We start from the raw sequence: 16,522 nt of genomic DNA, 5'->3' as shown, positions 1-16,522 counted from the left end.
TACTGTACTGTAGATATTCTCAGACTTGTGTTCCACTGGGGTCCGCCTGCATGCATCACCAACAAAGACAGTTTTGTGAATTTAATTGGAAAAAGAACAACAGCATGAATCCCTCCCCCCACCCCCCTTAGATCTGTGATAATGGTAGCATAGACAGGTCATGGTCCCTGAGATTGATGATCTAGAAATCTAAGTCAATGGTTCATCCATTCTTGTAAACACTACAGCATGCTGCTTAGATTGTGGTTGTTGTAGAGTAGAAAATGAAATCAGTATATAAACAAACAAGCAGGTTTAAGCATTCCAGTTTTTACCTCTAGTAGTATATATGATTTTTTTAAAACCCATTTATAACATTGTGACAGGATGAATGGTGCAGTGCAAGAGATGTAGAATGTCCAGACTGCTGTGTCCCAAAAAATAATCCTTTTTAATAACAAACAGAAATATTACAAAAATATCCACACTGGAAAAATAATAAGAAGCCCCGCTACCAGCGATGGTATTGGGGCAAACACGGCAGGGTCCAGGCTCAAAACAAAAGAAAACAAACAGACACTCCGATAACCACAGTCCTCCGTGCACAAAAATGTGCTCTTCTTTTCCGGGGCTTGTGGTGCGTGCGCTGTGCGGTGTAGTGCTGTGCGATGAGGGGCGTGCTCTGGGGTAAGTGCTGGCTCGCTGGCTACAGCCTCCCGTCCTCCGGCTCCTCTGTTAACACACAAAACAAAACACGTAATTCATTATTGCTCTCAGTATCTCAGCGCAGGGGAGGTACTGACGTAGCTGCTTCCCCTTTGTACCCAGCAAACTCCTCTGTGCAATCAGCAGTGTGGCAGTGTGTGGAGTAGTGGGTAGGGCTCTGGACTCTTGACCGGAGGGTTGTGGGTTCAATCCCAGGTGGGGGACACTGCTGCTGTACCCTTGAGCAAGGTACTTTACCTAGATTGCGCCAGTAAAAACCCAATTGTATAAATGGGTAATTGTATGTAAAAAAAATAAATAAATAAATAATGTGATATCTGTATAATGTGATATCTTGTAACAATTGTAAGTCGCCCTGGATAAGGGCGTCTGCTAAGAAATAAATAACAATATCAACTATGTTGTTTTATTTTCAGTCTCTTTAATTAGCATTAAAACTTAAGTCATTGATTTGCTTGTAGAGGTGAAAATCTCTCTGGACCAGTGATATATGTACACCTTTGATTAAAAGTTAATTCAAGTTTTTCAGATAGTGACACTTTTTGAGCCATGCATACAGCGAATCACTTGATAAACTGGGTTCTCTACCTTATATATATTGTTGTGCCTCAAATAGGAAGAAGCAGCTCCTCACGCATTAAGAAGGAAATATGCTGTATAGCACATTCTCAATTTTATTGGAGCAAAAAAATGACAATCAGCTGTGTAATATCACTTAGAATTCTTTGGGGATGGGTTGAAAAACACAAAATTGGTAGAATCATAGCATTCCAGCTCCTGGAAGTTAAATGGTGCCATGATTGCTCGGGTGTCTGTAGGGAGACTGTAGGTTTTTAGCAAGGGGAAGAGAGAAAAAGGCACCCCGTAATCTGTTCATTTAGGGGGGCCCAGTTGTATAAAAACCATGGGATACATTTCTGGGGACTGCAATACTAGATTTGTCACCATGAAATGTCTCAAATGACCACCGTATCCATCATGGGTATACATTGAATGTCTTGACAACTTGGCAACCCAGAGATATGCCACTCACTGCAAACTTGTGCTATCTTGTTCAAACCTTAGCTGCTGTCTCCTCCTCCTTCTTTAATACATCAACTGTGTGCTAAATTATCTCTAACACTGAGTATTATATGTGTTTTGTGATATTTATAAGTATAATTTCCAAATATATCAAGACTACAGAAAAATAAAGACTACAGATGTTTAAAAGACAATCTTTTTTCTTTTCCTGCATTAGCTGTGTTTATATTATGTCACATAGTTTATCAGTGGTCTTGATGTAAGGCTCCAGCCGCAATTTTCATTTGTGACCTTGTGTGACCTTATTTATCCACACTCTAGTACTCTATCATGTAACATCATTCAAAAACCTGGCTTTAATTTTGGTTAGATTTTTTTCATTCCATTTTTTTTAATGTTGTTTATTTTGGAGACTAATTTTATTAACTACAACTTATTCTACCGTCAAACACACATACCTGGTCTTCAAAGCAGAGACTGCCTCAATCAGGCAAACTTATTAAAGTTCAGATTACCAACTATATAGATACTATACCAAGACAATATTAAAACTGTATTTATTGTGTGTTACTATTCTAGTCATGGCACAATAAGTGTAGTCTTGGCAAAACCTGCACTCATGGCAGAGACAGTTGTGCTTATTGTAGTTTCAATATCCATACATGTTTCAATACAGTTCATTCTTTTGAAGCCTACTTAAGTAGGCATTATGTTCATTTTTTCATACCATAACTTGTCGTTATAGCTGGGTCAGAGTATTCATACAAACGTAATTGAGTATTTTAATGAATGGAGTTTTGTTTTTCAAACAAGAAAAAACTGCCTTGCATGAATAAATAGTGCTTGTATAACTTGGTGTTTTATATATTTTTTCTAGTTCCAATTTGGCCTTGCACAATGACTGATATCGTACAGAGCGCCTTGCTAAATTAATCCTTGCGGTTTGCTTTCTGTAATTGGGGTGCTTTCAGTGTCACTCACTCGTGAGTCAGTATGGATTGATTTAGTATTAAGCACCTGAGGCAGCTGGACCTCTGACATTGAATTAAAACTCAGGTCTAGTCTAAGCCATAGAAACCATGAACCCTAGTTAGAAGCAGATGCAAAGGCAAATTTTAACAATAATTCTCCTGCAAGTAAAGGCGGAATTTCATGAGGCAAACAGACTTGGACACGTGCAGCTTTTTTCTGTTGGACATGTTTTTTCTGTTCTAGCATGACAGCAATTTGGGGACGGTGTTTGTATTTTGTGATTTTTTTTTTTTTCAGTCAGAAATTTCCAAGCAGTATCTATCATTTATAATAAACTATAACATTAATATTATGGGTCAAATATATATATATATATATATATATATATATATATATATATATATATATATATATATATATATATATATATATCGCTATACAGTACAGACCATTGTAAATCGAGGTTACGTTTATTGTAGTTTGCCAGTATTGCAAGTACAGTTGTCATTTATCTAATATTATAATTAGGGCTTCTGATTTTTTATTTTAACCGATAAAAATAGATAAAACACCCCTGATACAAAAAATGTAACCTGTGTATAGCCAATGAACAACCAATAACACCGAAAAACACTGGAAATGGTTACTCAATTCATGTAGACTTCACCCCTTTAAAATACTGTACTGAGGCTTTCACACCAGCCATGTAGCGTAAAACAGACGGTGTCTGAAATAGACTATGGGGTATATTTTTAATAGGTCACAGGGTCAGTTACGTCTGCGCCTGACAACTTCATCCCCATGTGCGTCCCATCATGATTTATATTTTTTTAACTTGCGCTCATCTTTTTTCCATCTTCATACTCTGCGCTAATACCTTTGTTGGTTGCGCTGTGTCCATGTAAATGAGAGGCACAGATAACGTAAACACCTGTGTCTCAGTTTGTTAAGTAATGTATCTCACCAGTGTCTCTCCAATAGAAACGCAACTCTGCACCATGGTTACACATGGAGCAAAGTGCTACGTGTCCCTGCAAACATCTCGACTCACCAACAAAGAGAAATTGTGCAATTCCTGTAATCTCAAAAGTTACAGCTGCCTTGCATTTTTATCCGTACGGTCTTGCACAAATTTCAAAAGGGGACAGGCAGGGTTTTTCACAATCCTCAATTTCCAAGTGCATCACAGAGGTTACCGAATCTCTTATTATTATTATTATTATTATTATGTATTTCTTAGCAGACACCCTTATCCAGGGCGACTTACAATTGTTACAAGATATCACATTATTTTTACATACAATTACCCATTTATACAGTTGGGTTTTTACTGGAGCAATCTAGGTAAAGTACCTTGCTCAAGGGTACAGCAGCAGTGTCTCCTACCAGGGATTGAACCCACAACCCTCTGGTCAAGAGTCCAGAGCCCTAACCACTACTCCCCACTGCTGCCCTTATCAAGCACCTTACTGAATTAATTAATTTCCCTATTACAGAGGAAGATCAGCAGAAGGCTAATTGATTTCTTCAACATCTGTGGCTTTCTACGAGTAATAGGGTGCATAGACTATACTCATGTCCCCCTTAACCCACCAGCTAAAAACAAAGCAGCCTTCAGAAACAGAAAACAGTACCCTCCTTAAATGTTCAGATGATATATGACTCTAAATGCAGAATTATTAACATTCTAGCCAATTATCCTGGATCATGCCATGATGCTTATATCCTGGCACGGAGCCAAGATTTCCGAACGTTTGAGAGAGGGGAAATAATTGATGCATGGCTATTAGGTAAAAACCATTGTAATTATAGGTAATGTGTTCATTATATTAAATTCAACAAAATGTATTCATGTTACATATTTCCTCTACAGGTGATAACGGGTACCCCTTGAAACCTTGGCTTCTCACACCTATTTTGAATCTGCAGCAGCCAGCTGACACAACATATAATGAAGCTCACTGTGCCACCAGAAATTTAAATGAAAGGGCTTTTGGGATCTTGAAAGCTCGCTTTAAATGTCTGAGTCTTGACAATGGGTTGTTAAAATACACTCCTACAAAATCAGCAAAAATAACCATGGTATGTGCCATGCTGCACAATTGGGCAATACATCGAAATATGCCACTGGGTTACAATGATGATCAAGGGGTAGCTGTCAGTGACCATGCTGATTCTGCTTATTACACAGACATTCCAGATGTGGGTGGTGAAACTTACAGAGATGTGCAAAGTGCCCATGTCAGACATTTTTTTACGCAACAGGGAGGGGTTTAGGGAAGAAGACACAAAAGAAACACATGCAGGAAATGATGAACTGAACAGCTACAAAATTACTGTAGTACACATAATTCTAAATTCATATTGACTATACTTTCAATGAAAATGCAAGGCACACTGAGGAATAAGCGTGTTAATAACTTTATAAAAAATAATGTTCTTGATTACCCTGGTCCATTTATTTTTATTTTGTTTTCACTGCAGGTGTCCTGAACTAAGTTATGTAAGATAAGAAGCAGTTGTTTACGTTATTTTGACATTTCCATCAAAGGATTTAAAAAATCTGGAATTGATCTGATGTGATCAGAAACCCAGAGGCACTGTAAACTGCACCTGTTACTGTAGTAGGACTGTTCTTTTTTATGTTAAGCATTTTTTGTGTTATTTTTTTTTTACAAGGATTTAATAAAGTAACAGCCAAATGTGTTGCATTTTTCTATGTGATCGTGCAAAACGGCAATTCAAAAAACATCAAAATCCCCCAGTAGCAAATCCGCCGACTTCAATACCAGCCAAAATGTCCCATTAAACGGTGTGTTCCTGCTACAACATTTTGATTGACATTTAGTGATGTAACTTCCTCCCAGCCTGAATTCAGACTTTGGAATTCAGGCCAGCCTGAGGAGTGAAATCAGAGACACCTGGACATTTGATGGAAAACCAGGACTGGCAGGATAAACTTGGATTCCTGGTCACCCTAGGTAGGATAACCAGAGATCGTGGTTTAGCTGGGACAGTCCCGGTTTTCCATCAAAGGTCCCTAAATTTCTCAATCTAAAAAAAAAAAAAAAGTCCCGGTTTGCAGCCACCTGTAGCGTGATACTCTCTAAATACCGTTTGTCAAATTAATGTAAACAACCGGTTCCTATGTAACTTAGTCTATGGGACCTGCAGGGTAATCAAGAACATTATTTTATAAAGTTATTAACACAGACATACGTCCTTATTCCTCAGTGTGCCATGCGTTTTCATTTATTTTATATTCAATATGAATCTTCAATTGTGTAATACAGTAATTTCGTAGCTGTTTGGTTCTGGCGGGATTTAGCCCAAACCCCAGACAGAGCAGAGAGAGGTTGCAGGCAGCCAAATCAGTAGCGGCTGCAGGATTTAATTCCTGGCTGGGCCCTAAATTTTCACGGACGGGCCGTTTATGACTTAATGACGTAAACGTAATGACGTAATTACTAATATGCGTACTGAGGACACTCTATCAGAGATCTTGCATTTGTTGATTTGTCGGTTCATTTTCTTTTTACAAAATTTATCGGGACATAGCTAATGCGTAAGACACAAATATAGCTATGGTTTACTGCAAAGTTGGCTAAACATTCTGTATTATTATATTTCTTAGCATACGCCCTTATCCAGGGCGACTTACCTTTGTTACAAGATGCCCCCTCACCTGGGATTGAACCCACGACCCTCCAGTCAAGCGTCCAGAGCCCTAAGATAGCTAATTGCAAATGTAAAAAATAACTAAACAGCAGTTGCACAAGCTAGTGGCTTGCGTGCCTTGCAATGAAAGAAAAGTTCCTGTATGTATGCTGCCGACATGCTGTAATTTCGATATATATAGTATCGAAGATGTAAGATCTCATATATCTCAGCCGTCCAATCACCAATCGTTTTTTTTTCATAACCATTACAACGGTGCTGAGGTAGGTGGGACCGATATATTTTTTGAACCACAAGGATGAGCTAGACTCACCACAGTCTGATATGGTTTGGCGTGAAATGTTTTTAATTGTCAATCGCTCCATAACTGGGTGGGCCCATGAGCAAAATGGGTGGGCCCAGGCCCCTCAGGCCCAAGCGTGGCGCCGCCCCTGAGCCAAATCCACCAGGTTAAACCACATCAACAACATCAATAAATGCTAAAAGAGCCATTAAATAGCCTATATTTAAATGGTTTAATTAGTCTTACCAATTATTTAACAATGTGACCCATTTTTGAGCTTTGCAAATCTGGTCACCCTAGCATTGGTACACCAAAAATATGTATCAAAGATAAGTCTTAAGTCCAGCCACCAGATTAAACAAGAAATATAATACATATGTATATACTTACTGACGTAAATAAACCAATATTCTTCAGAATTTTGAAAGAATATTCAAACATGAAAAATTCATGTTCTCCCCATGAAAGGTTCCAGAGAGCTTTGGCATGTCCTATACTTCTAAGTAAGTATATATTCCAGGTACTGTTTAGAAGAGACTACTGTAGTAAGAAAATACACAAACACATTGTCGTGGAAATTCTAATAAAGGAAGAGAGACTGCGAGTTCCAAACACACAGACCTTTATTTCTTAAGTTTGCAAACTGAGAACACTCTCAGCACACAGGGTGCTAGATAATCATCGAGTAGTGTTCCAACATACAGAGTTAGATCAGTTTCTTATATACCTTAAAACTGTCAGCAAGGCAGAGGGTTAGCCAATGATGATTCAGATATTAGCATATAAGAAAAAACAACTTAAAACTATGCATACGTGGCATATAGCTAAGCAAGCAGATAAAAGGATGGGTGGTTTGGGTATACGTGTAAAAAGACACGTCTGGCTCATCCTTTTATCTAACAGCCGCAGCTGCAGTGTAGGCATCTTGCGGTTACTTATCTTTAGCAAAGCATACAAGGTTATGTGAGCAAGGTTATGGGAGTACAAAATGCCAGTACATTATGTCGAGCCAATTCTATTTTCTGTAACATTTCTATTACAACATTGAAACACAAGATCATCCAAGATGTGTTTCATCCAAGATGTGTTTCTAAACACCTGTGAACCATTTCAGAACTGAGGCTTAACCTTCTTTATGAGCAGTCTGATTACATGTATTTTCTTGATGCAAGTCTGCTTATGTACTACTTTATTTTTTTGTCTTTCATAGTTTGTTTCAAGTCCCAGCAGGATGGCCCAGAAAACTCACTCTTTCAGGTTCTCCAGGTTCAAAAAGGGAGCACCTCTTTGTAGTGTAGAGTTGACACAGTAGCAGCCTTTGTTTTTCATTGGGTTTCATATCCATGCCCTTACACAAACACCACTGTGCCACGAGCCAGAGCACTTTGCATATCAGAGTGCTGCTTTTGTTTATTTTCTGCTTATTTCAACATTGGAAGTGCTGACTTGTTCTAACTCGTCCTTGCTGCATGCTGTATAGGTGGAAAATGTGTGTAGTTTTAAACATATTCCAGCTCAAGACAGCATGTGCCATGGATAATGCAGAAGGAGTAGGTGTCAATAATTAGTCAGATCTGGTTTTGTGGAGTAGGATAGCCTCAAGGTACTTCCACATATCTCAACCTTATTGGAGGTAACACGTCTGGTGAATCCACTCTTGATAACATCACATATTGACTCTCAGGGTGGTTCTGGTTTCTGTTGCTTCAATATTAGGTAATTATCGAGAAAAAATGATTCCAAACAGTCATAAAATAGTAAGTTAAATGTAAAAAAAATAAAGATACAACATCTGAAGCTACTTACTCCTACAGAAATTGCAGGAGTAATTTATATCTCAATTAGTTACACCTGAGGCATTTTGTATATATTCTATTAACCCCAGATGTGAAATTCAAGGAATGCTATACAGTGTCTTATCTGGTTTCCTAAAATGTATTTTGGCATACAAACATGATATCAAAGTAGTGATGTCATGCTGGTATGCCAAAATACATTTAGCAACATTGCTAAATGTAGTTGATTTCAATAAGAAGCAGGGTTAAATAGCTGGTGAAGGTCAAATAAATTATTTTCAGAAGCTGAGTCAGTCGTAGCAACTTAATACTGTAGAACCAAAATGATTTAAACATATAAAAACAATATGAAAAAAGCAAATCCATCAGTATTAAAAAAGGCTGTTAATCTGCTAATAGAGACAACATTTAATGTTTAAGCTGTTTACTAATCTGCTTGATTACAGACAGGTGTGTCTCATTAGGAAACTGTTTTTTTCTCTAGTCAGAGAGGCATTCTGGGAAATGTAGTCTTGAACTATATAAACTACGCAATAACTACATGCCCTCTATCACTTTCCCCGATACTTTATCACAATGTGCATACAGTGGTTGTAGGTTGGTGATGGTCATCTATTACATCATGTTCTCTTCTAATGTTCTCTTCTTTCTCTTTTCAGCTTGTGAGCTCATGAATCACGGGATCTTAGCACTGGTCAGCTCCATCGGCTGCATGTCAGCAGGATCTATACAGTCCTTGGCAGATGCCATGCACATCCCCCACCTCTTCATCCAGCGTGCCCCAGCCGGGACGCCCCGCTCCAGCTGCAGCATCATCCACCGTCTAACGAACGACGACTACACTCTGTTTGTGCGTCCGCCAGTGTACCTTAATGAAGTCATTCTCAGAGTCGTTGCAGAATATGCCTGGCAAAAGTTCATCATCTTTTATGACACGGAATACGGTAATCATTATTACTATTTGCTATTAGTAGCAATACTTAATTTTACAGTATATTGATCATCACAAAATGTGACAGCCTGCATTTTAGATATGCTTTTATTATATGTTTCAAAGCTTGTACTTTTACTGTTTTCCCCAACCCTTCAAACATTACCTGTTACTCCATCTAAAAGAGTTTCGCAAGGGGAGCTGCAGGGATTTTCTGTTATTTTTTTAATTTGTATAAAAAAAAATGAATACTTGTGTCTCGACGTATTTCCACTAAAATGTCCAACAGTCCCAACAGAGGACGCTGATGTCCCAGGTAAGTTTAGCATCTCAGTTTCATACAGTGGTACAGTAAAATCACGTTGGTGGCACTGACTGATGGTTTAGCTCTGCCTGGATGGCCTCTAATACTTTCCATAACCTCTATGGGAATTGTTTGGGATTCCCTTTGTCTGTTAACGAGAGAATCTTTAATATCTTTATTTATTTATTTATTTATTTATTTATTTATTTATTTATTTATCTCCAGTGGAACTGTTGAAACAGCATTACGTTATATGGGGAGTGGGTGAAAACTTGTCCAAGACAAAGCTGCTCAGACAGGGCACCAAAACAGTGTAAACCGATTACTCGGCCTCTATATATTAAAAAGCATTTTATCATCATATTTTCATACTTCTTTAATTGTGTAGTATAATTAGACATTTCTCATTGATTTAGTTTCCCATCCAGACAGGTTTGTCTTAGTCCTGGAGTACCAGGTTGGGCCATTGCTTCCAGGGTTCAGTAGCTTGATGAAGTCCAAATACTGTTGATCTATAGAGAAATCCCATCCTTGGTTCACTGCGTGAAAAGAAAAGATCGACTTGGCCCTGGGAACAGAGGTCACCCATTGCTCTGATCAGTAAGTGAGTTGAGTGGTGAGGCGACATTCGATTTTGGCATTTGAAATTGGGTGGATATTGAAAAATAACAAGCTTATTCAATGTCCTGTTTGTTTAAATGGGCTTGTATGGCCTGTGCATTGTTTGAAAATGCCTACTTTGTTAGAATGCCAAGACAGCCAATGTGAGCTCCATTTCCCAATGCCAATTTATAAACACTTCCAACAAACAGTTATGTAATCTGCGATTCATCTAAAAACAAATCCCAAAACTAACACAAAACTGAATCTGAGTCTTAGCTTTCCACATGTCCTAAAATACATATTTACAATGTTTTACTTTGAACCTTTCAGTTGGTCTCAGGAGGCCCTTCTGTTAGATGGTTTTCAATTCCTATATAAAAACACTATCAATGGAAAAAACAAACAGATTATTGCTATTACATACTATTTCTTATAATATATCAGAGTTTTGTATAAAAAAATTAACATTTAAGGCTAATTATCTGCACTTTCTTTCCATAGACTTCAACCACTGCTGTCTATTATCAACCCCTATTGGGAGATGTTGGACTGAGTTTGGTCACAACTGTTATGTGTGATTGGCTGCTCCCTGTTAAGAAAAAAAAAACAAAACATATCTAATCAGTGTAAGATATTTTTAGTTCTACCCAGTGGGCAAAGTTGGTTGCAGTGACGTTGTAAAGACGTCAGATTCTGACGTTGGATATTGGTCAGAATAAGGTTGTATATGGAAGTTTTTCTGACGTCGGATTCACAACGTCATATCAACGTCACAATATGAACGTTAAACAGACGTCAGAATCAGGTCAGAATCTGACCTAACATTCATATGCAAATATTATTATTATTAATGATTTTCTTAGCAGACTTACAATAGTATACGGAATAACGATAGGTTGCGGATGCAACCCCGGTTCCCTGAAAGAGAAAATAACCATCAAGGTATGGGACATTGCCGTCAGGCAGTAGGGATTGGCTGAGCTTTATGTCAAAGCTGCCGATAGGCCTCCGTGCAAGCTGCCGTGTAAGCCCGCCCCCCTGGGAGCTTACTATACGCAACGCACGGAGAGCCACTTCCTCTTTTGCCCTTCAGGCCGTGAAGGCTTCCAGAGCGACCTCGCGGCTTGATGGTTATTTTCTCTTTCAGGGAACCGGGGTTGCATCCGCAACCTATCGTTCCCTTTCAAGTCGAAAATAACCATCAAGGTATGGGAACAGTGTACCCAAGCCGTCGCGAGGGAGGATTCTCGGCAGTAGGACAGACTTACGTCATAACGCAACTGCGTAGGCAGTACTATGTATGCACATGCGGAGCTGCGCCTCAGCGTCTATGCTCGCAATGACACCTGTCCTAAGGTGGAATAGTCACACCATATTGTCAACCACTCAACATGTCCGCAACCTGAGTCGTCATAGAGTGTAACACAGATGCTCCAAATGACGGAGCAGAGGATTCCAGTACATTCAACTGGTAGAACCTCGTAAAAGTATGCAGTGTAACCCAACTGGCTGCAGCGCAAATGTCAGACATCGGCACCCCTCTAAAGAGGACCCAGGATGTTGCCATACCCCTAGTGGAATGTGCCTTCAACTGCCCTGGTGGTGGAAGGCCCATAGAATCATATGCTAACTGAATAGCATCCACTATCCAATGAGAAAGGCGTTGCTTAGACAACGGCTGACCCAAAGTCTTAGAACCATGGCATATGAACAGCTGTTCTATTTGCCTCACAGTCCTTGTGCGGTCAGTATAACACCTCAATGCCAGCACAGGGCCGAGCATGTGTAACCGCTCTTCCTCTGGGGAAGAAAAAGGAGGAGGATGGAACACCATCAACTTGACTGGTTGGTTCATATGAAACAGGGATATGACCTTGGGTAAAAAGGCCGGATTTGGACGCATGGAGACCTTAGAACCGTCTCCTGCGAAACGAAGACATGATGAATGCACCGAAAGTGCATGTAACTCGCCCACGGTTTTGCTGATACCACTGATAGCAAAAACGCAGTCTTTATAGACACGAACTTCATATCCACACTGTGGAGAGGCTCGAACGGTGCCTTGGTAAGGGCTTCTAGCACCACATCAAGGCTCCATGACGGTAAACTGGTCGTCCTTGGAGGCCGCAAGCGTCTTGCGCCTTTTAGGAACTGAGATGCCAGAAAATGGCAACCAGGTGATAACCCGTCAATGCGTACATGGCAAGCCGAAATGGCGGCTAAATACACTTTAAGTGTAGAGGGAGATTTCCCCTCATCTAGCAGCTTCTGCAGAAACTGTAATATCACTGCCATAGGGCAGGAGACCGGGTCATGGCCCTCAGCCAGACACCAACTCTGAAACAATTGCCACTTATACGCATACTGCGACCTAGTAGAGGGCGCTCTCGCACTTTGAATGGTCGATATAACCGCCGTCGAAAGCCCTAAGGCTGACAGGCGCTCCCGCTCAGGGGCCAAGCCCATAACTGCATGAGTTTGGGGTTTGAATGCCATAGCCCTCCTTGGGCTTGGGACAACAGGTCTGCTTGCAGAGGGAGCACCCTCGGGCGACCGTGCAACAACTGCACCAGACTCGGGAACCATATTCACTGAGTCCACCGAGGAGCGATCAGAATCACTGTCGCTTGCTCTACCCTGACCTTCTCCAAGAAGGCGGGGAGCATTGGAATCGGTGGAAATGCATACAGGAGCCCTGGCGGCCATTCGTGAGCCAGTGCATCGACTCCTAGGGGGCTGTCGAGGTCCTTCACCGAGAACCATAGGGGACAGTGCGTGGTCTCTCGCGAAGCGAAGAGATCGACTTGCGCTGTGCTGAACCATTCCCAAATGCACTCTACCACCCGAGGGTGAAGACGCCATTCGCCTGCAAGAGGACCTCCTCTGGACAGGAGATCTGCTGCGTAATTGACTCTGCCCGGTAGGTGAACCGCACGCAGAGAGGCTAAACGCGGTTGTGCCCAAAGCAACAGCCGTGTTACCATCTGGTGAAGACCGGGGGACCGCAAGCCGCCCTGGCGGTTGATATACGCCACTACCGTGGTGTTGTCTGACCGCACTAACACGTGCTTGCCTAGAAGCACTGGCAAGAAGTGCCGAAGGGCGAGGTCCACCGCTCTGAGTTCCAGAGCATTGATGTGGGCCGACCTCCAGGGTCCTGACCACACTCCGCGAGTCCCCGACCCGTTCCAGACTGCTCCCCAACCTTGGTTGGAAGCGTCGGTCGTAATAACCTCCCCTCGGAAGATGGGACCCAAGCGTACGCCCTGGCGGATGTTCGACGGAACTTTCCACCAGCGCAGTGCTTCCCAGCAGGTTCGGGATACCCTCAACCTGCGGTGTTTGTCTCTCCGCGGATGCAACGCGAAGGCATTGAACCAGGCCTGCAGAGGTCTCTGGTGTAGTAAGCCCAAAGGAAGGGCTTACGAGGCGGCAGCCATCAACCCCAGCATGCGCTGACACAGCTCCATGCTGACTGTTTCTCTCAACCTGAATAGGGAGAGACACCGCTCCAGCGAGGCAACTCTTTGTGTCGACAGGGTCGCTTCCATGGACACAGAGTCCAGATGCAGACCCAAGAATTCGGTCTGTTGGCTCGGCACGAGGCGGCTCTTTTCTGAATTAACCTTCAGACCTAGCCGCTGAAGATGGTCTGTAACCATCACTGTGTGCTGTGCCAACTGCTCCTTTGACTGTGTGCAGACGAGCCAGTCGTCCAGATAGTTCAGCAGTCGGACGCCTTGAGCGCGCAAGGGAGCTAAAATGGCATCCATACACTTCGAAAAGGTTCGAGGAGCTAGAGACAGGCCGAATGGCAGGACACAAAATTCGTAGACCCTGCTCTGAAATGCGAATCGTAGATACTTCCTGTGACCGGGACAGATGGGAACGTGAAAGTACGCATCTGTCAGGTCTACGGTGGTAAACCAGTCACCCTGCCGGACAGACTGGACAATGTGCCTGTGCGTAAGCATCTTGAACGACAACACCCGTAGGTATTTGTTCAGTACTCGCAGATCTAAAATAGGGCGGAGCCCGCCGCCCTTTTTTGGCACTAGGAAGTACTTGGAGTAGAACCCCTGGTCGGTCAGAGCAGGGTCTACTAGTTGAATGGCACGCTTCTTGAGCAATGCCTGTATCTCCACATTCAGAGCTGAGGACTGAACCGAGTCCTTCACTGCAGTTACCACCACTCCCCTGAAGGGGGGGGGGGGTTTAACCGGAACTGAAGGCTGTACCCGGTGAATATAGTTTTGCGCACCCAGATGTCGTCGGTGCATTGCTGCCAGAACAGAAGCTGTGGAACAGTGTAGGGGTGGGTTAACGGCTGCCTGGGTTTCTCAGGGCTGCTTAGGCTGCGCTCGTTCACGAGGGGCCTGGCCAGAGCCACGAGGACGCGGTCTGCCACCTCCTCTAGGGCGCCATCCTCCGCACTGCGGTCTTGCAAACGCGGGTTGGCTGCGTGCTGATACACCCAAAGGGGCGGTTTTACTGCCCTGTGGTTGCGCCTGCTGCTGCGGCGGTGCCCTGCACCACTGACGCTCCTGTGGCCGCCTTGGCTGGAAGGGTTTGCTTGGCCACATTTTTGCCAACTGCTGCGACGCCTCACGCGCCTTGACAGAGCGTTGCAGCATCTCCTCAACCGCTGGGCCAAACGTGTGCCCCGGTGATATCGGAGCATCTAGCAATGGGGCCTTATCAGGCTCCTGTACCCTCGCCTGCGAGAGCCAGAGCTGCCTTCTTGCCACCACAAGAAAACCAATGCTCCTGCCCTGTGCTTGCGCATTCAGTTGAGCCAGCTTAACTAATAGCTGCGCAACTGCACCCAGCTCGGTCCTAAGGGCAACAGATGGGCACTCAGGCAGATCATGGATGAGCGCCGCCTGGTAGACCGTCAGGAGGCTGGCCACTTTAGACAGCCTAACTATAGCCGCGGCGTACCCCTTTTTTAGGTGGGCCTCCGTAATCCTACACTGCCTATTAGGGCAGGAGGGGTCCTTAGCCAGCCCCGATAATGTTGGCGCCTTTACCAGCGCGGCGAACGCAGCGCCCACTGGTGGAAAGGACGCTAACCCAGCTTCGCTCGCCACGTGCATGGTGAAGGCCGAAGCCTTGCGAGAAGTTGCAGGGGCGGAGGCCGGGGCCCCCCAGGTGGACTGCACCTCCTTAATAAAATCAGGGAATGCCGGTAGCATCCTGGACTGAAGGAGCGGAGCTGACGGTAACTCAAATAGAGAGCGTCGAGTTGGCTCTAACGCAGGGCAGTCCACGCCTAAGTGACGGGCTGTCTCTCCACCACTGACCACATAGGGTCATTAGTATCCAGCACTTCAGGGTCATCCTGTCCAGAGTGCTGGGATGCCACCTCAGGCTCTGTGCCCTCTTCAAATAGTGGATCTGCGTCGGACGCGTCCCTTGAGACAGCATCAACGTCCCACTCTACTTCCTGGGGTTGGCCGTGAGGCACTGGTGGAGGAACCACCGGCTGACTAGCGATGGGACCGATTGTTAGCTCTGGAGCCCGAGGCGCCACATTCGCTAGGATCATGAGGAGGGATTGCTGTCCCATCATGACCTCCATGAACTGTGACATTTTGGAGGTGAGCTCAGCCACTCCAAATGTGTCCTGATATCGCCTGCCCCTGCAAGGGGAGCGAGAGTGCCTTCTACGGCGAGGCGATCGAGATCTCGATCTAGACTCCCGACGGGGACGTGCCCCGCGAGAGGAGGGACTGCGGGAACGTTCCCGAGCACGCCTGGCTGGGAACCTCTGACCAGCTGTAAGCTGGGAGGATGGGCTCCGGGGGAGCTGTGACGGCACCGGCGGCGTCAAAACAGATGACGGTGGGGCCGAGACGGTATGGGACGACTCCGAGGATGGGGAACGACCCCCAACCGCCTTCCTAGCTCTCTGGCGTAGGGTGCGTGTCTGGAACCCCGCACATAAATGGCAGTATGCCCTATCTGCCAGGGCAGATGCGGCATGGTCCGGCCCCAAACATGCGACGCAGTCCTTGTGTGGGTCGCTGGCAGGCAACTTGGCCTGGCAGGTCACGCATCGGTGGAAGCCAGACATCGTGTCTAGCACTCGCAAGCACTGACGAGCAGTAGCAAAGCGAGGAGCACCGATGTGCGTGCGTCGAACGCCAAAGTGTCGAGCACCGAAGTGCGTGCGTCAAACGCCAAAGCGTTGAGCACCGACGTCGAGCACCGAAGTGCGTGCGTCG

The 16,522-nt window shown here is 43.9% G+C and overlaps 1 protein-coding gene across 1 annotated transcript in view; it reads left to right on the top strand.

The window, feature by feature from the left end:
* LOC117421151 (glutamate receptor ionotropic, delta-2-like) overlaps positions 1-16,522 on the top strand; it is a 662,598-nt gene that overhangs the window by 391,834 nt on the left and 254,242 nt on the right. Inside the window, exon 3 of the mRNA XM_034035144.3 lies at positions 9,117-9,401. Coding sequence (XP_033891035.1) covers positions 9,117-9,401 — 285 coding nt within the window. The remainder of the gene's footprint in view (positions 1-9,116; positions 9,402-16,522) is intronic.

Source organism: Acipenser ruthenus, chromosome 1, assembly GCF_902713425.1.
Source record: "Acipenser ruthenus chromosome 1, fAciRut3.2 maternal haplotype, whole genome shotgun sequence".
Classification (NCBI taxonomy): domain Eukaryota; kingdom Metazoa; phylum Chordata; class Actinopteri; order Acipenseriformes; family Acipenseridae; genus Acipenser; species Acipenser ruthenus.
Note: the sequence above shows the minus strand (reverse complement) of the source record. Positions and strands in the feature narration are given on the sequence as shown.